Source organism: Oncorhynchus clarkii, chromosome 4 (genome assembly GCF_045791955.1).
Source record: "Oncorhynchus clarkii lewisi isolate Uvic-CL-2024 chromosome 4, UVic_Ocla_1.0, whole genome shotgun sequence".
Taxonomy (NCBI): domain Eukaryota; kingdom Metazoa; phylum Chordata; class Actinopteri; order Salmoniformes; family Salmonidae; genus Oncorhynchus; species Oncorhynchus clarkii.
The window spans coordinates 14,126,695-14,147,460 of NC_092150.1; the positions used below are offsets into that span (position 1 = coordinate 14,126,695).

Sequence of the window (20,766 nt, forward strand, 5' to 3'; positions counted from 1 at the left end):
ATTTTAATATTCCATCAAATCAAATGATGACATTTGATACGTCTAATGCAGGCAATATTTGTTCAATTGTGTTTTTTTGTATATTCAATACAATTTTTCCTTGACAGAGTTGTCAACACAGGGGCCACAACCGACCCCATTTACCGGGGGTGTATTTATTACGGAAACCGTTTACCGTTTAACAACCAAACGGAAGCAAACAGAGAAAATTGAACGAAATGGGGCGGGACCTATTTGATTTTGTCCAATAGGAACTCTCGTTGGCCTTTTCCTCTTGGAATGAACGGTTTTTGCAAAAAAAATAACAGACGAAACGTTTTGCAACAGAATCGGCATAATGATTACACCTCAGTAGAATTCCTAATCTCGTTATTGAGGTGATTTGTCTACGTGAGCTTCCGTACTGTTCATTCAGCTGAGAGCTGCAAAGAGCGAGTGGATGGGGGGTTTGTGCTATCTGGAATTTCTATCCATTTCATTCTTGTTGTATGGACATCTATGCAATAGTGTACTGTTTGTCTACATTATTTCGAATGCGCATTTATTGTGTGTGTGTCTTTTGCTGATTGGCAAGCATTCATTAAACAGCGACACTGCACCAACCTTTTCTGGCTAGCTAAATTTGCTAACAGTAGCTAGCTAACTAACGTTAGCAAGCTGTGTGCATACGGCATACCATAGCAGACAGCAATATTATAATGCAATACATTAATTTAGCAGAAATATGCTATGCTAAAAATTATTTGATTATGCTCGGTTAGTCAATGCACGGCTTGGCACACGTCCCCAGGAATGCTACCGCTAGCTGATTAACTGGCTGGTAAAAACAGCAGCGAGCCGATGGCCACCACCACAACATGAGTCAGATTAACGTTAGATGTCGGACTCTTTGAATGCTCTCTGCTGCTACTCCTCATCATTCATTTCAGTTCTCCGGCGGCAGAGGGAGATTCTCTACTATGACAATTGATATATTTAGTTACCTAGGCTGTGTTGATTGATGGTTACAGATTGTCAGTAGCCATTATCAACACAGATATCGGATAGCTTTGGAAAATGTTAACCCATGTTGATCATCAGAATCCTCAATTAATCTGTCTGTCTTGTTCATCAGGAGGCAGAAAATGGAAACCGTGGAAAAATGGAACAAATGCCTAATATCACCTAAATTGTTGGATAGAAAAGTATTTCCCAAACAAAATGGCAAGACAGGTACTTGTTCTTCATGGGTTGCACTTTTAGTAATGTACACATAAAACAATGTTGCTTAACAAGTCATCGTGTATGAATGAATGGTAAATGAAAATACAGAACTGAAAATATAAATGTTCTTTCATTCACAGGCATGATTGTGAAGCATCTTCACAACACATTCAGACTTCAACATAGTTTGCAGATACAGTCCGTCAGTCGCTCAGAATGTGCCACTGGTAAGAAAATATTTGTCCTGAAACCTAGTGCCCTTTTTTATTCTGGTAATATTTCAATGTTGACTATTTTTTTGAGCACTGCATCCTAAATGTTGGGGTTGGGTTTTTGATAATCTGTTTTAGCACTATGCATTAGCTACAGCATATACAGAGGGTTCATTCTTATCATAACTAATTACATTGTAACACAGGTAAATATTCACACTCCCTTTGTCAATCAGGGATATCTCGGTGTTAATGTTTAGCCCCTCAGCAAGCAACAATTGGTCCAATATGAAAGGCTCCATTTTCTAGTACAGAGTTTCCCAAACTCGATCCTTGCCCCCTCCCCGGGTAAACAGTTTGGTTTTTGCCCGAGCGCTACACAGCTGCTTCAAATAATCAAAGCTTGATGATGAGTTGGTTATTTGAATCAGCTGTGCAGTGCTAGTGGAAAAACCAAAATGTTTACCTGGAGAGGGGACCAGGATCGAGTTTGGGAAACCCTGTACTAGTAGAACAGAAATGGCAACATTCACAGAGTGGTTGAGCTATTTATAAAACCACAGATGTGGCACTGTGACTATCCTTTTGCTTGTATGAGGCACTATGCTGTTGAGGCCTTTCTCGTAGTTTTAATTAAAATTGTAAATGAGAACTTGCCTACCTGGTTAAATAAAGGTGAAACAAAATACAAGTTCAAGAAACATTATAACAGCAAAGTTACAGAACTTGGCAAGGCCTAATCTCTGGATGTTTTCCTACCTGTATATGTAATTCAGGCTCCTGTCCAAATTTGATGATGAGTAGGAATGAGCACCACGAGCCTCGGCCTGTCCCTGTTGCCCTCACCCCCCAGCTTGTCCCAAGGGCCCACCGGCCCCTCTGCCTCTCCGTCTCCTCAGATAGCAATGGCCGCTTCAAAGCTCTGGAGACCCAAGAGTGGAAGAACAATCTCAAAGCCCAGGTATGTCTGTCTACTAGGCCTATGCTGGTACTGGTGGGTTTCCCCATCAGTGACTACTGTTAGCTATGTGGGTGACTGTAGTACTTGCATTGTAACCAGGGGTTGGAACCAAAATTCTTTGCCCAGAACCACAATTTCTTTCTTTCCGTTCCACTGTTTCGACTTGCAAAATAAAGTTTTGAACCAGTTCGAACACCAAAAAAGAAACTGTTTATCGTTCCTTTTTGTTCCCTTTTAAACCGCTGAAATCAAATTACTTCACCAATGAATAGAGCTGCTTGCTATGGAGCTGGCAAGCTATGTACGTACATGCATTGGACAGACAAGTTTAGCGAAGGGTATGACATGTGACTGACATTGGAATGTCTTTGAACTTCAGAGTTGGCTTAACTAATGTTGGACCAGAGCTAGCCCTTGATTATGAGTTTTTTGAGAGCTAGGCCAGAGCTAGCTAAAAAAGCTAGCTATAGTGCAATTGGGAAGTATTCAGACCCCTTGACTTTTATCACATTTTGTTATGTTACAGCCTTATTCTAAAAATGTGTGAATTGTTTTTTCCCCCTATCAATCTATACACAATACCCCATAATGACAAAGCAAAATAGTTTTTTTATACATTTTTGCAAATTAATATAAACAATGAAAATAATATCACATTTTATTCAGACCCTTTAGTCATTACTTTGTTGAAGCACCTTTGGCAGCGATTACAGCCTTGAGTCTTCTTGGGTATGACGCTGCAAGCTTCGTACACCTGTATTTGGTGAGTTACTTCCATTCTTCTCTGCAGATCCTCTTAAGCTCTGTCAGGTTAGATGGAGAGCGTCACTGCACAGCTATTTTCAGTTCTCTAGAGATGTTGGATCGGGTTAATGTCCGGGCTCTGGCTGGGCCACTCAAAGACATTTAGAGACTTGTCCCGAAGCCACTCCAGCATTGTCTTGGCTGTGTGCTTAGGGTAGTTGTCCTGTTGTAAGGTGAACCTTCACCTCAGTCTGAGGTCCTGAGCACTCTGGGGCAGGTTTTCATCAAGGATCTCTCTGTGCTTTGCTCTGTTCATCTTTCCCTCGATAATGACTAGTCTCCCAGTTCCTGCCACTGAAAAACAACCCCACAGCACGATGCTGCCACCACCATGCTTCACTGTAGGGAGAGTGAAAGGTTTCCTCCAGACGTGACGCTTGGCATTCAGGCCAAAGAGTTCCATCTTGGACCAGAGCATCTTGAGTCATTTCTTTGCCTTTTGACAAACTCCAAGAGGACTGTCCTGCCTTTTGCTGAGGAGTGGCTTCTGTCTGGCGACTTTACGGTAAAGGCCTGATTGGTGGAGTGCTGCAGAGGTGGGAGAACCTTTTCAGAAGGACATCCATCTCCACAGAGTAACTCTAGAGCTCTGTCAGTGACCATCGGGTTGTTGGTCACCTCCCTGACCAAGGCCCTTCTCCCCCGATTGCTCAGTTTGGCGGCCAGCTCTAAGAAAAGTCTTGGTGGTTCCAAACTTCTTCCATTTAAGAATGATGTGGGCCACTGTGTTCTTGGGGACTTTCAATGCTGCAGACATGTTTTGGTACACTTCCCCAGATCTGTGCCTCGACACAATCCTGTCTCTGAGCTCTACGGACAATTCCTTTGACCTCATGGCTTGGTTTTTGCTCTGACATTCACTGTCAATTGATGGACCTTACATAGACAGGTGTGTGCCTTTCCAAATTATATCCAATCAATTGAATTTACCTCAGGTGGACTCCAAGTTGTAGAAACATCTCAAGGATGATCAGTAGAAACAGGATGGACCTGAGCTCAATTTAGAGTCTCATGGCAAAGGGTCTGAATACTTATGTAAATAAGTTATTTCTGTTTTATATTTGTAATACATTTACAAAAATTTCGACAAACCTGTTTCTGCTTTGAATTTATGGTGTATTGTGTGTAGATTGAGGAGGAAAAACTATTATTTAATCAATTTTAGAGCAAGGCTGTAATGTAACAAGATGTAGAAAAAGTCAATGGGTCTGAATACTTCCCGACTGCACTGTACCAGAAATAAAATAAAATAGCACGTCTTACATTTTCGTAGATAATAAATCCAATGTGAAACATGAAATCTATAGTGTCCTTAACTAGCATTAAAAAAGGTAATGCATTGTTCTCTACACTAAACAAAAATATAAATCCAACATGAAAAGTGTTGGTCCCATGTTTCATGGGCTGAAATAAAAGATCCCAGAACATTTCCATACACACAGTGCTTATTTCTCTCAAATTCTGTCCAGAAATATGTTTACATCCATGTTCGTGAGCATTTCTCCATTGCCAAGGTAATCCATCCACCTGACATGTGTGGCATATCAAGAAGCTGATTAAACAGCATGATCATTACGCAGGTGCACCTTGTGCTGGGGACAATAAAAGCCCACTCTAAAATGTGCTGTTTTGTCAGACAACACAATGCCACAGATGTCTCACGTTTTGAGGGAGTGTGTAATTGGGATGCTGACTGCAGGAATGTCCACCAGAGCTGTTGCCAGAGAATACAGTTTTAATTTCTCTACCATAATGTTGTTTTAGAGAATTTGTCAGTACGTCCAACTGGCCTCACAACCCACGTGTAACCATGCCAGCCATGGACCTCCACACCAGGCTTCTTCACCTGCAGGATCGTCTGAAACCAGCCATCCGGACAGCTGATGAAACTGTGACCTGACTGCAGTTGGGTGTCGTAACCGACTTCAGTGGGCAAATGCTCACCTTCGATGGCCACTGGCACACTAAAGAAGTGTGCTCTTCACAGATAAATTCTGGTTTCAACTGTACTGGGAAGATGGCAGACAGCGTCTATATAGCATCGTGTTGGCGAGCGGTTGGCTGATGACAACGTAGTGAACAGAGTGCCCCATGGTGGCAGAGTGCCTGTATTCCAGCCATGTGAAATCCTTAGATCAGGGCCTAATGCATTTATTTAAATTGACTGATTTCCTTATGTACTGTAACTCAGTAAAATCTTTGAAATGGTTGCGTTTTATGTTTTTGTTCAGTGTAAAATCTCTCCCTAATTTCTGAATGACGCCTGTAACATCAGTAGCTACAGTAGACTATGCTTCGGGGGAAGGGTCAGATACCCTACACATGCACACACACTGGCAAAGATTTCCAGCTGGCAGGCAGACACTGGAATTAGTTTCTGAGTTGACAGTGAGGGCTTTGCATAGGCACTTTGGTTTTTTTGAGGGACTGGAAAAAAATGTCCAGAATGTTAAATAACGTTAACCGGTTCCCATGCTTTTTAAAAATAATGGCTCTGTTCCAGAACAATGTAGATCACATTTGTTGTCAGTTCTGGTTGTGTTCCTCTAAAATAAATGACCTTTTCGTTTCCAACCCCTCATTGTTACTAGTATTTTAATGTATTGCTGACATCCCTAAATGAATTTCTTTGAAAAAATCTGTGTCCTATCTTTTGGTATGGTGCCCTACTTCAGTATGCTTTGTGTGTGTGTGTTTGATGTTGTTTGTGTCTCACTTCAGATGGAGCAGGCCCACAGTGCAGGAGCAGCCAGCAGCACAGGCTCCCTGGAGAGGGCCTCATTGTTTTGTGCCTCTGGTTCCACCACAGCCTCCAGCTCTGGCCTATCCAGCCCTGTGGAGAACCTCACCAAGAGCAAGTCCTCCAGCCGCTTCTCCCTATTTTCCCCTCCCTGGAACAGTAGCTCAGAGTCCGACTCCAACCCCCCCTCCCGCTCCGGCTCCAAGAAGCTGCGTAACTACAGCATGAGAGCTGCCACAGGTCCGGCCGGGGTGGGGTCAGTGGGCAGGGCGGGTCCACCAGACACCCCAGACACTCCCAAACAGAACGTCCCGGAACACTTCCAGTACTCTGAGCCCGTCATCTCCAAGGTGACGGACTACATCTTCGTGGGCAACCTGAACGCAGCGTACAACGGGCGCACGCTGTGTCGCAACAACATTGACAGCATCATCGACATGAGCAGCATGCCAGGGGACTCCGGCCCAAGTCTCAGCCTTATCCCCTGCACCTGCTCCCGAGGAGCCCGCCACAGCTGGTCCCGCCTCAAGGTGGACATCTGTGATGTCCCAGACGCACTGGGCGAGGGAAGCCCTGCCCTGAAGCAGCACTGCTTCGAGGACATCAACGAGTGCATCGAGGCTTCCACGGAAAAAAGGAAACGAGTGCTGGTCCACTGCCGTGACGGGTACTCCCTGGCTCCGACCTGTATCATCCAGTACCTCATGGTGAAGCAGAATATGCGGCTGATCTCGGCCTACGAGCTGCTGAGGGCCAAGTACCCCGTTAACATCAGGGAGTGTCACCAGAATGTGCTGGTGAGCCTGGAGAGAGCTCTGCGGCCTGGAGGCAACGTGGACCCAGAGTGCTTCAAGCAGGCTATCTCAAGGAAAGTGGCCTGGACCTGACCTGGCTCCTCCCCCTCCACTCCCCTTTCCCTGTAGTTTGGCCCTCTTTATTTTTCTAATCTAACTGTGGCATTCAATGGATATTTTTCTATGGACAATTTTTGAAAGGCAGCTTTACTTTCTGTCATAGTCAACTGGATATGGAGATGTTGCCACTAACAGTGAGCTTCAAAAGTATTGAGACAGTGACACATTTTTTAAATGTTTTGGCTCTGTACTTCAGGCCTTTGGATTTGAAAGGATACGATGACTGAGGTTAAAGTTCAGACTGTCAGCTTTAATTTGAGGGTATTTTCATCCATATCTGGTGAACCATTGTAGAAGTGTTTAGAAACCATATTCTATTCTTATTTGCAATAAAAGTGACTCCAAAATGACCATTCATTTCTATTGAGCACAAAATAATCTGAAACACCACCAAAGCAAATGCCTCTAACAAGTTTGTAGAGTCTTACAAGCTTGATGTAATCTTTGCGTGCTAGGAATATGGGACCAAATACTAAACTTTTGACAAGTTTAATACAAATATAAGTGAATTTGTCCCAATACTTTTAGTACAGCACTTTTTGCACATACCTTCTTAACGGTTCACCAGATATGGATGAAAATACCCTCAAATGAAAGCTGACAGTCTGAACTTTAACCTCCATTGTATCATTTCAAATCCAAAGTGCTGGAGTACAGAGCCAAAACGACGACAAATGTCAGTCCCAATACTTTTGAAGCTCAATGTACTTGCAACACATCAAAATGCTTGTGAAAATGTAAATGCAAGTTGATGTATTTGTCCTCTTCTGAGCCCGTGAATTTGACTTTGTGATGTTTCTCCATAAGCGATTCGATGTTTTACTCTTTACATCTGCTAGATATGGAAACTGTTTCATTCTAGACAGTGACTTCAGGCTGAATAAGCCCTGTGCTACCTTGGTTTTATTGTGGTTGTGTTTTTATTTCAGGGGAATTTGAATGGGAGTTCTCAGGAGAACTAATGATGATGTCATTCCAATATAGCTGCAAAACACTGCTGATCTAATATGAAAGCTCTGTGTGAATAATGGAGGATGCCACTGCTCTCCTGGATCTACATCGGCCAACCACAGGAGCAGATCATTACTGTACTATATCAGCGACATGCAGGGGACTTTGCACATGGATTCCGATTTGTTGTTGTTGTAAATCCCTCCCTCACACCTCAATTGGTCTGTGACCCTCCTGCCACAGACAGACATAACAATGTGGTAGCCTCCTCAAGACATTTTCCATCATGGTTCAGAAGACCAGGTGGAAGACAATGATTTATCATAGATCATCCTCTATGAGGAAAACTAACTTACATGACGTTCCCTATCACTTTAACTCACCGTTGTAAACATTTGCTGTGCTACTTCTTGGAAACTGTGGCTTTGTAATTTCAGCTGTTGTGTATGCAATGAAAATGGATGGTCAGTATCTATCTCTCTGGAATGTCAGTATTAGTATATTATAAATCAGACTGAATGGTGATTCAGTGTTGTACTACGGGAAATTCTATTGCACTACCTAAAAAGGTTCTCCAGAAATGCACAGTTTGATGGGTATTAGAAAGCTGACATGAATCTAAACACCAGTTAACTTTTTTATTGTCATTGTTCTGTGGTATGGAAATGTATTTTTAAAATGATTGTTTTGAAGACTTTGTGCTCTAGTGTTCGATTCAGTTAATTTGGTCCCAATATTTTTCCCTTAAAGGGACAGTTTGTTCAAAAGTAATATTTCAATTATTTGACTTATCTTGGAGGTAGTCATAGACCAGTAGTGACTACGTCTAGGATTAGGGTTTCATTATTTGACTTATCTTGGAGGTAGTCATAGACCAGTAGTGACTACGTCTAGGATTAGGGTTTCATTATTTGACTTATCTTGGAGGTAGTCATAGACCAGTAGTGACTACGTCTAGGATTAGGGTTTCATTATTTTGCTTCAGCCACAACAGGCTAAATGTTAGCATTCTCTACCTCAACACAAGGGTTGAATGTTGCCCATCTTTAGAACTGTCTGAATTGCAAAATGAACTCAAATTAACATAACATTGGAAAGCAAAACTTTATATCCAGGGAGTTGTGTAGAGGCTCATATGATTTATAAAATAGTTACATTTCTGTAAAAAAAAAAAAAAAAAGAAGATGGCTTGCTACAGTAATTTATCATATTCATAAAATGCCACTGATCCAATGTTATTGTAGTATGATTATGATCATAAACCACTTTTATCTGACAGACTTAATATTAGCAATGCTTATTTTTGTCAGCAGTGGTTGTAGTACATGTTTGTTGTTCTGTGACCAGTATGGGTGGAATGGAAGCTTCAGTACATGAGTATGGTGCCTTTGCTTGAATTTGTCTTGTGCGACTGACTGTACAGTGACACTTGCACACTTTGTATGCAGTTGTTGGGCGTTGATAAACATTTTTCTACTTTAAAATGTTGCCTATTGATGCTGTCAATGTTTTTAATTGGAATACATGACATAAGGATCTTATGAAAGAATACAGTTATGTGAATTGGTTATTGCTGTAACATGTTTTGGTGGTCAGTGAGTGCACAGTCTTATGTACTATGCGAAATGTGGCTGTGACCATTCATTCATGATGTGATCAGGGTTACAGAATGACCCTAACTTTCCCAAAATTCCCAGGTGTTCCAGAAATCCTTTTTGGAGGATTCAGGATTTTCTGTGTATTTCCACCTGATTCCTGGAATCTACCAACTGGGATTTCTGGAAAACCTGGGAGTTTTTAAACCCTAGATGTGATGATTCAACATTTTGTGCACTTCTGCACGCCGTACAATTTAGGCCATAGACGGATGTTTTAACATTTTCATGGTGAATATACTATATTTAAAAATAAACGGTTATAGAAGGTTTATTTGACCCTTGTGATGGTGTCTTTGGGTCGTCTCTCAACTTTGGTTTTAAAACTTGTTCTCAGGTGAGCTGTATGATGGCCCAGAATGTTTTGACTGAACTGTATATGAAACCAGAATATGTGAAGCTACGCATTTCCTGTCGAGTTTTTGGTAGGTGTACATATTAAAAAAGACGTTACATCATTGCCATATGTATATTGTTTGACCGGATTATTCTGTATAGAAACGTAAACAAAGTTGAGTCTTTGTGTTCTCAGGGTTCTATTCATTAGTGTATACCATAAAAATAAGTTTCTTATCAGCTCAGGTTCAGGTAGTCCATCCCCATTTCTGTCCGTTTTCTTCCATTTAATGTCTAGTGAATTTACACGAGGCTAATCTTGGATTCCCCACATCAATATCAGTCGTGACGTGAACAAGTGCACTCGGGGAGGGCGGAAAGGGTAGAGAATCATAGGAAAATGGGGGCTTCAAGGTTTGAGGTCGAGCATCAGGAAACTATTATTCTGCTCTCTGAAGAGGAGACACATACACACAAAATACCCTATGCAGAATAAGGAGCCAGGCTCCAGTTTTAAAATAATCAGCTTTAAACATACACATTCGTGAAGAAATTACATCTTGACGACATCAGACATTCCTGCAGAGGGTGAGGGGGGGCTTTCTGACCCTGACCCCATCACAGTATTATTAGCCTTATTCCACACACAGGGCTAACACACTGCTGCTGTGGCCTGTCTGTCACCAGCCTCCATGACTTCTATGACCTGCACGACTTCAGCTTTCCCTTCCTTTATTCCATCGCCCTGCCCCTCTTCTGGCTCTCACTGGTCCTTAAGTACTACATATCCCCACAGTTTGCCTCTCTCCTCCCCTCCCATCTCCCCCATTCCCAGGCTGCATGTTGAGGCTGCTGTATTCACTCACCCACCTGTCCAACCCATTAGTGATGTGACGTCTGCAAAGAGCCTTTTTCATGCGATCGGGCATTTGATATCATTCCAACCCTTTGCCCATTGTAACACAGTGTTAGATTTAATGTAGTCTGGCTGTCTGGAAGAAACAGCTCTTCAGCTAACGTCATACTATGAATCATACCATACTGTATATGGCACTAAATTAAACATTCATATTCAGTGGCAGATATTACATATCATATTATTACTAAAACAAACATTCTTCTGTTTAGTATAAACACTTTTTCTCAGTGCTATGGTGACCGCCACCTCAACCTGATATGTTCTGGAAGAAATGCCAAAGCATGATGCTGGTATATATTGATTCTCCTCTAACACATCACCATTAACTGCTCACTGATTCTCTAAAGTAGCTTGCACTGTGCTGTTGTTACTTCTGGTTAATTATACAAGTCCATTGGTCATTTCATGTACAGCTTCCTGAATAGTCTTCACTGCGCAGCCAAAACAAATTCCCTGGACCATTCTCACACCTGCTGCCTCCTTTACTTTCATCACTGAGCATTCCCTCGTTCTTTTCTTCAGCCTGCTCAAACTGGTGGTGGTGGTATCACACTGTCACTTCTCTGTAGAACTCTTTCTGAATGGTCATCTCCCTATCAAACGCACTAACAACCCTAGCCCTGTCTCTCAGTTCTTCACTCTTTCTGAAGCTAAAGTGGCAATCCGACTCACAGCAGTAAACCAAGCTACCCACAACTCATCAGACCACCACTTTCTTCTGTACTAAATAAGGCTGTTGTCTAAAGGAATTATCACATAACAATCACAATATCATCAGAGTAAGGTTATTTATAACGGAGGAGGTGGGAGTCAGATATAGTATTTCAGGTGCTTGCCTATTGGTCTGAGGATGAATCTACTTCCATAAACAGAAAGATGGGATTTCCTTGGCCATTGGGAATTGCAATATATACCATCTTATGATTCCATCTGCTGCTGTAGCCACTAGCCGGTCTCACCCAAAATCTGTCGGGCTCCTCTTCCTGCTCAGCTCCTAGGTGAGGACTGCTCTTCTTTCAGCCGGCTCTAGCTTGACTGCTCTGTGCTACTGGTGAATTGTTTGGATTTATTCAGTGGTCCATCTAGTTTCAAATGACTTTGTGCCGGTTTATGTACGGGTTCTATTTGAAGGATTTGGGACTTATTGCTTCTTTGTTTGGATGTGGTGGTTTCTGTGGTGGGTGTTGTTTGGATGTGGTGGTTTCTGTGGTGGGTGTTGTTTGGATGTGGTGGTTTCTGTGGTGGGTGTTGCCTATTAAAGCATTCTTCCTGGTTTTATGCAGTTTCAATGAGATGTTGTCAATCCGTTGATGATTAGTGTAGGTTTTTATGGAAGTACAATGCAAACATTTGTGAAGGAGACATTATCCAGCACTTTCTACATTATACAAGGACAATGTAGGTTGTTCTAGACCTAGATGCTGTTTATGTGGGCTGTTTAAAATTACTAGACACCTTTAACTGATGGATGTGAAATGCGATACCCCCAGTGTTTATCTTGGTGTCAACGCAAACAATTGTTCACTATATAACACAGATGAGGATTTGGCTGGAATATAATCTCAAACCCGGAGGATGTTATGTTGGTTGTGGAGATGGGAAGGCAGGTTGCCGAATTGGATAATAAAGTAGATCATAGAGTGTTATACCAGGCTATCACTGAGGTAATATCAAGGGTAATGTGATGAAGTGTCTTCATTCTAAACGTGTCTTTCTTTGTAGTCCTACATTTTATATCAATGTTTAATGAAGTGTGGCATTACACATCACATTTTAGATCAGAATTTAACACCCACAGTGTTAAATGTAACACTTATAAATGATATGTGACCCACCAAAATAGTGTAAAACTAACACTTGGTTCCCTAACACCATTTATTAGAGTTGATGCTGTTATACTTTTTCCGTGTTAGGGAATTACACATGTGGTGTTACAGTATTTGGGGGAGGGGGTTGTTTTAACACTGTAGGGTGTAATGCCATGTTTGCATATTTTCCAGCATGCCTTTCAAATCAAATGTATTTATAAAGCCCTTCTTACATCAGCTGATATCTCAAAGTGCTGTACAGAAACCCAGCCTAAAACCCCAAACAGAAAGCAATGCAGGTGTAGAAGCACGGGGGCTAGGAAAAACTCCCTAGAAAGGCCAGATCCTAGGAAGAAACCTAGAGAGGAACCAGGCTATGAGGGGTGGCCAGTCCTCTTCTGGCTGTGCCGGGTGGAGATTAAAACATAACATGGCCAAGATGTTCAAATGTTCATAGATGACCAGCAGGGTCAAATAATAATAATCACATTGGTTGTCGAGGGTGCAACAGGTCAGCACCTCAGGAGTAAATGTCAGCTGGCTTTTCATAGCCGATCATTCAGAGTATCTCTACCGCTCCTGCTGTCTCTAGAGAGTTGAAAACAGCAGGTCTTGGACAGGTTGCACGTCCGGTGAACAGGTCAGGGTTCCATAGCCGCAGGCAGAACAGTTGAAACTGGAGCAGCAGCACGGCCAGGTGGACTGGGGACAGCAAGGAGTCATCAGGCCAGGTAGTCCTGGGGCATGGTCCTAGGGCTCAGGTCCTCCGAGAGAGAGAAAGAAAGAAATAATTAGAGAGAGCATACTTAAATTCACACAGGACACCGGGTAAGACAGGAGAAATACTCCAGATATAACAGACTGACCCTAGCCCCCCGACACATAAACTATTGATTTCAATTTAATGTAAGCGATACCTACCCATGACTGTATTTGTAAGTGACAGATTCATGGTAGTTGCATTCAATAACTTTTAGCCCTGAAATGACCTCCTAAGTGAATGTGTTTACATTTAAAGTAAAGCCTTTATGACCATATATTATACATTTCATAAGGCCTTTAGTTATGGCCTAGTTATCCTCGACATTGTGGTATGAAAATGCTTGCACATCAGACCTGCAAGTCACAATACACTGCTTTGTGAAGTGATTAGTAATTCCTATCGGAATCCAGCCAGATGGAGGAAATCCAACAATTTGAATATTTTATCACTCACAACCTGCATTCAGATTGCTATGGTGAAGAACTTGACATACAACACTACCTAAACCATGTAAACTGGAATAACCATCTCAGTAACGGGTGCATAAATCCAACCCTTTACAGATTGGATTAGTTTAGAAAATGTAAGTCATCTATCTTTGATATAGTTTAAGATAAATCAATCAATGTGCATGCAGACACAGATATTAAAACAAACTTTTGCTAACAATCAATCTGGAACAAACCTTGTTAGGAAATATGATAATGAATACCCCTCCCACTTGCTTTTCAATCAGAGATTTAACAGAAATGCCACTAGCAAACATAGTCATGGGTGGTACCTCTAAAATACACTTCAAATGCACCCTGGGAAACACATATGCAAATAAGACTTTACACCCTGCCTACAGTGTTAAAACAACACCCAAAAACCAGTTACTGTAACACCATAAGTGCTAATTCCCTAACGCTGAGAAAGCATCAACTGTAATAAAGTGATAATTTAAATTGGAATTTGCAATACCCATAGTGTTAGGGACCCCAAACTCTTGAGGTGTTAGTTTATCAACACTTTGAAAAGTGTTAGTTTAACACTATTTTGGTAGGCCACGTATAATGACTAAGAAGGTGCTCAATTTAACACTGTGTTAAACACACACAATTTAACACAGTGTCCATGGTACTATCTGCCAAAGATAAAGATTCAAAGCCACATCTCATTCTTTATGAAAGCACTGGGATTATCAATTTACAATAATTTTTTTACAAGAGATATAGGTTCAAAAGATTTATCCAGAAGCTTTTATTTTGGTGTTTGACAGGTCTTCTAACCATAAAAGGGCAATCTGTGATTGGTACATCAATTTTTTTACTTTTAAATTAAAGATATGTAGCTGTTTTTTAATTTGAAAGTGATTACATTTCTCCAGCCCCATCCCACCGCTGTTTACCAAAACAGTGTTAGGGTGCCCACTTTATTAATGTTTGAATCCCCGATTGCCCCTTTAAACAGTCAAAGCTCTATTGAAGTGCTGGATCAAGTGGACTTTTCCAGGCAGATGAGCCCTTATTTCAGATGTGATGGTGTAACATCTCTGCCATCTCAGGGATATTCTAGAGGGTAGGCTGGGCATCAACAGAGGTGGTATCAGGTTGTTGATAATCTCCCAGCCTTCCATTATGGAGCTACTCAAGGAGAACAGCTGGCCTTCATATTCTTAGACTCATTTAGACCCTGCTGCTTTTCCAGGGCCAAATGGCCCTCACTTGTGTTGGGAGGCTATAGTGTTTCCCCTCAGCCCTCACGTGTGTTGGTAGGCTATAGTGTTCCCCCTCAGTGGAACAATTATGCATGACTGCCCTATATAAGGAACTTCCATGGTGATTAAACTCAGCATGACTTCTGATTGATCCTCCTTGAGAGATTCCTGGAGAGATTCATTGATACATCTGTTTAGATTAGGTGAACAAAATAGTATCTAATTATATCCACCTAAATTCCATCAATGTTCGTCTGAAAAAGAAATAGAAAATACATCAAAATACAACTATTTGATAGTTTGATAATCAACATACTCAACATTAGAACGTGTCAACAGTTCTGACGTTTGACCATTGTAGTTACAGTATATATCACATACATTTACATAGTTGTGAATTGTATTATTTTTCTTTGCCACTGTAAAACAAAGCCATGCAGTTGATAACAGAAAGTACACAGAAAAATACATATGTTTTCCACTTGCAATTTGTAAACAGGACACATTTTTGCAGCCTTAAGAAAATATTTAACTGACATGACAGGCGATTGGCAATGCAGTAAATGTATTTCTTTTAATTAGTTTGAAATTTATATGAAATAATGACCTGTTTTTTCACAGAGTGTGAAATCAAACAAACGCCAAGATGTCGGAGTGAGTAATTTATACATTGATCACATCTCAAATTTTTGGATGTCGATGTGTAATACATGAAAATGAACATGATATTTTCTCTCACCTTTTCATCATTTTATCTCTTCAGGAAAAAGATGTCTTCGAGTCGGAGGCATTACCTGAAGGTAAACACTTTCAAATATCGGATCTTAATTTGATACTTGTCAACAACTATCAATACAAGGAGAATAGAGGGGAACACAAGTATACAATATCTCAAGGTTCATGTTTTACACGAAATGTCTTAATTCTGTTATAACTGGGCTTTTCACACGTGTAACCTGCATGCCTCATTGTCTCCCAGAGCTTGATGCTCTCCATTGCTAAAGGCTTACTGGAAGACGAGGCAAAGGAGAACGAGCAAGAGAGAATAAGATGGATGGCGGAGAACTGCCCTCCCCTGTCCCTGCCAGGGGGTACTCAACAGTTACAGGTAAACCAAACAAACAATCAATCAAAGCATTACTACATAATCCCACAATGTAAAGTGGTTGTTCACTCAACAATCAACATTTGGTCAAACCCCAAATCAATGTAAAATGTATGCCTTCATATACAGTGCCTTGCGAAAGTATTCGGCCCCCTTGAACTTTGCGACCTTTTGCCACATTTCAGGCTTCAAACATAAAGATATAAAACTGTATTTTTTTGTGAAGAATCAACAACAAGTGGGACACAATCATGAAGTGGAACGACATTTATTGGATATTCCAAACTTTTTTAACAAATCAAAAACTGAAAAATTGGGCGTGCAAAATTATTCAGCCCCCTTAAGTTAATACTTTGTAGCGCCACCTTTTGCTGCGATTACAGCTGTAAGTCGCTTGGGGTATGTCTCTATCAGTTTTGCACATCGAGAGACTGACATTTTTTCCCATTCCTCCTTGCAAAACAGCTCGAGCTCAGTGAGGTTGGATGGAGAGCATTTGTGAACAGCAGTTTTCAGTTCTTTCCACAGATTCTCGATTGGATTCAGGTTTGGACTTTGACTTGGCCATTCTAACACCTGGATATGTTTATTTTTGAACCATTCCATTGTAGATTTTGCTTTATGTTTTGGATCATTGTCTTGTTGGAAGACAAATCTCCGTCCCAGTCTCAGGTCTTTTGCAGACTCCATCAGGTTTTCTTCCAGAATGGTCCTGTATTTGGCTCCATCCATCTTCCCATCAATTTTAACCATCTTCCCTGTCCCTGCTGAAGAAAAGCAGGCCCAAACCATGATGCTGCCACCACCATGTTTGACAGTGGGTATGGTGTGTTCAGGGTGATGAGCAGTGTTGCTTTTACGCCAAATATAACGTTTTGCATTGTTGCCAAAAAGTTCAATTTTGGTTTCATCTGACCAGAGCACCTTCTTCCACATGTTTGGTGTGTCTCCCAGGTGGCTTGTGGCAAACTTTAAACAACACTTTTTATGGATATCTTTAAGAAATGTCTTTCTTCTTGCCACTCTTCCATAAAGGCCAGATTTATGCAATATACGACTGATTGTTGTCTTATGGACAGAGTCTCCCACCTCAGCTGTAGATCTCTGCAGTTCATCCAGAGTGATCATGGGCCTCTTGGCTGCATCTCTGATCAGTCTTCTCCTTGTATGAGCTGAAAGTTTAGAGGGACTGCCAGGTCTTGGTAGATTTGCAGTGGTCTGATACTCCTTCCATTTCAATATTATCGCTTGCACAGTGCTCCTTGGGATGTTTAAAGCTTGGGAAATCTTTTTGTATTCAAATCCGGCTTTAAACTTCTTCACAACAGTATCTCGGACCTGCCTGGTGTGTTCCTTGTTCTTCATGATGCTCTCTGCGCTTTTAACGGACCTCTGAGACTATCACAGTGCAGGTGCATTTATACGGAGACTTGATTACACACAGGTGGATTGTATTTATCATCATTAGTCATTTAGGTCAACATTGGATCATTCAGAGATCCTCACTGAACTTCTGGAGAGAGTTTGCTGCACTGAAAGTAAAGGGGCTGAATAATTTTGCACGCCCAATTTTTCAGTTTTTGATTTGTTAAAAAAGTTTGAAATATCCAATAAATGTCGTTCCACTTCATGATTGTGTCCCACTTGTTGTTGATTCTTCACAAAAAAATAAAGTTTTATATCTTTATGTTTGAAGCCTGAAATGTGGCAAAAGGTCGCAAAGTTCAAGGGGGCCGAATACTTTCGCAAGGCACTGTATATGATGATTACATCATTATTTACTGTATTCAAATGTATTGAATAAAGTGTTCACTATTGTTATTATGATTATTGTTATGAATAGTAGTAGTAGTACTAGTTGTAGTAGTCATAGTAACAGTAGCAGTAGTAGTAGCACTAATATAAGTAGCAGAAGTACTGCAGCAGTAGTAGCAGTAGTAGTAGTAGTAGTAGTAGTAGTAGTAGTAGTAGTAGTAATAGTAGTAGTACCAGCAGCAGCAGTAGTAGCAGAAGCAGTAGTAGTAGTAGTAGCAGTAGTAGGAGCAGTAGTAACAGTAGTAGTAGAAGTAGTAGCAGCAGTAATACTAGCAGTAGTAGCAATAGTAGTTGCAATAGTAGTAGCAGCAGTAGTAGTGATGGTAGTATATATTCGTTTTATTGGTATAATGATGATGATGATTATTATTATTAATGCTTGATTTTTATTGATATCACCTCAGGAGTTCTTGAAAGAGCTGCATCATAAGATTGACGTGATAGATGAGGAGAGATATGACCTGGAGAGCAAAGTGAACAAAGCCACTAAGGAGGTATACTGTATTCACTTTACCTCACACCAACTGAAACTTGGAATGCATTCCATGAGTAATTATGTGGTGCCAGTTAGATCAATGTTGTTGTTCTCCTCTTCTTCCATTGGTCAGATTGAAGATTTGAACATTAAAGTTATTGACTTGAAGGGCAAGTTCAAGAAGCCAACTTTGAGGAAAGTGCGTATGTCTGCTGATGCTATGCTCCAGGCTCTGCTGGGCTCCAAGCACAAGGTGTCCATGGATCTGAGATCCAACCTGAAACAAGTAAAGAAGGAGGTGAAAGAGGAGGTGGGTAACTGTTCAGTAAAATAGAATATTGTAGAGATGTCACCTTGGGTAATCTCTCGTGGATACATGCACATAACATAAATGGTGGTAGTATCTGGTGACAGACTGTGCGATGCGACGACTAACAACTTTGTTGCAAGACTCAGATTTTTCATCACTGACCATTTGAATAAATCCCAATTTCGCAGGTGCTCGCATATTTCAAATTTCAGAAGGGGAGGGGACATTTGGCCCATAGACTTGTACAAAACTGGCTGAGAGTTTCTGTTTAGAGGGGTAGAGACTTCACGAGTCTCCTTAGTACAAAGTACATTTTATAACACGTCTCCCCCCAGGACTTAATCCAGCATCAATTTCACAAGATTTGTTCTGTCCGAGATTAGCCATTGGCAGACATTGTTATTGTCCAACCTGAGGCCTTGTTAATCTACTCTAAGAGGTGAAATGAATTCACACATAGATAAGCTCAGCAGAGCGCACCCATGTTATAAGGCTGTTCGATTTGATGTTGTATAGAGTGGCCAAACCACTGATACAGGGTCAGATATATTTTCATAGCTTTCGGTTCTTGGGTCATCTACAGTTATACAACTTCTGCCAAACAACTGCTCCACTCCAACATGACGACATGTTGTTTGGCTTCAGCACTCAAATATCTCAAGGTTATAATTTACTGAATTTTTAACCCTGAACCTTTGACTATGTTGCTATTGCAGGATAAGGAACTGCGTAATGTTGGAGACTGGCGTCAGAACATTGAAGACAAGTCCGGAATGGACGGGAGGAAGAAGATGTTTGAGTCCGAGGGTTAATTTAGTCTATCATTTCCCTGTATAGATCCCGCTAAACAACACAAAACTCTCACTTTTTTGAACATTTCTCTTATTGAGCACTATGGTATCATTTGAACCAGTGTATGTGTGTAAAACGAAAGGACAATTAAATGTTTCGAGTGGAACAGTAACGTGCGTTAATAAATGCTTTTCAGATTGTCACAATTTCTTGTACCTGTGTGATCAGATCTATGTTTTGTCTCTGTCTTGTCTAAATTTACCTCTAGTCTAGAACATGTGTTATGTTTGTTAGTTCAAATATATATGACAAACATATTTTCTGCCAGTTTTTATCTTCTTTTGTTTTTCCTGATGTATCAATAGACACAATTTCCTTATTTTAACGATTGTCGTCTTCTTCTGATGAGGAGTAAGAGAGGTCGGACCAATTTGCAGCTGCCCCTGATTGAGAACCATATTTAGGTAGCCTGGTTTCACTTTTGAGTGGTGGGTGATTATTTTCCGTGTTAGTGTTTGTTACCACACAGGACCGTTTCGTTTGTTTCACTTTGTTATTTTGTACTTTTGTAGTGTTCAGTTTGTCTTATTAAAATGGACACTTACCACGCTGCAAATTGGTCCGACCTCTCTTACTCCTCATCAGAAGAAGACGACGAACGTTACAGAATCACCCACCACCAAAGGACCAAGCAGCGTGGTAAGGAGCAGCGCTATCTGGAGGAGGTTACAACATGGGACGAAATAGAGAGGAGGTCGGTCGACTCAGGGATAGTGCCGGAGCCCGGCTGGGATTCTCTGGAACAATGTGAGGAGGGATACAGGAGAATGGAGTTGGCATGGGGGTCAAGGAAGCCCGAGAGGCAGCCCCAAAAAACAGGGAGTGTGGCTAAGTCAGGTAGGAGACCTGCGCCAACTCCTCGTGCTTACCGTGGAGAGAGGTGGACCGGGCAGGCACCGTGTTATGCCGTGAGGCGCACGGTGTCCCCGGTGCGCAGGCATAGCCCGGTGCGGTACATAGCAGCGCCTCGTATTGGCCGGACTAGAGTGGGCATCGAGCCAGGTGCCATGAAGCCGGCTCAGCGCATCTGGTCTCCAGTGCGTCTCCTTGGGCCGGGGTACATGGCACCTGCCCTTCGCATGGTGTCCCCGGTTCGCTAGCACAGCCCAGTGCGGGCTATTCCACCTTGCCGCATTGGCCTGGCTACGGGGCGCATTCAGCCAGGTAGGGTTGGGCAGGCTCGGTGCTCGAGAGCTCCAGTGCGCCTTCACGGTCCAGTCTATCCGGTGCCATCTCCACGCACC

General features: G+C 41.7%; 2 protein-coding genes across 3 annotated transcripts; both read left to right on the forward strand.

Moving 5' to 3' along the window:
- The first annotated feature begins 331 nt into the window (after positions 1-331).
- On the forward strand, positions 332-7,185 carry LOC139406466 (uncharacterized). Of its 2 annotated transcripts, none has more exons than XM_071149083.1 (5): positions 332-446; positions 1,115-1,212; positions 1,344-1,430; positions 2,192-2,376; positions 5,902-7,185. In XM_071149083.1, the coding sequence occupies exons 2-5, from the start codon at positions 1,125-1,127 to the stop codon at positions 6,805-6,807; spliced, it is 1,266 nt and encodes a 421-aa protein (XP_071005184.1). In that variant the 5' UTR covers positions 332-446; positions 1,115-1,124; the 3' UTR covers positions 6,808-7,185. The 2 variants fall into 2 exon arrangements, with proteins under 2 accessions (XP_071005184.1, XP_071005183.1); XM_071149082.1 differs by having other exon boundaries at positions 428-508.
- Positions 7,186-11,634: 4,449 nt separating this feature from the next.
- Positions 11,635-19,648, forward strand: LOC139406468 (troponin I, fast skeletal muscle-like). Its single transcript, XM_071149086.1, has 7 exons — positions 11,635-11,693; positions 15,587-15,619; positions 15,729-15,765; positions 15,945-16,073; positions 18,290-18,379; positions 18,494-18,670; positions 19,387-19,648. The coding sequence occupies exons 2-7, from the start codon at positions 15,612-15,614 to the stop codon at positions 19,480-19,482; spliced, it is 537 nt and encodes a 178-aa protein (XP_071005187.1). The 5' UTR covers positions 11,635-11,693; positions 15,587-15,611; the 3' UTR covers positions 19,483-19,648.
- The last annotated feature ends 1,118 nt before the right edge of the window (positions 19,649-20,766 follow it).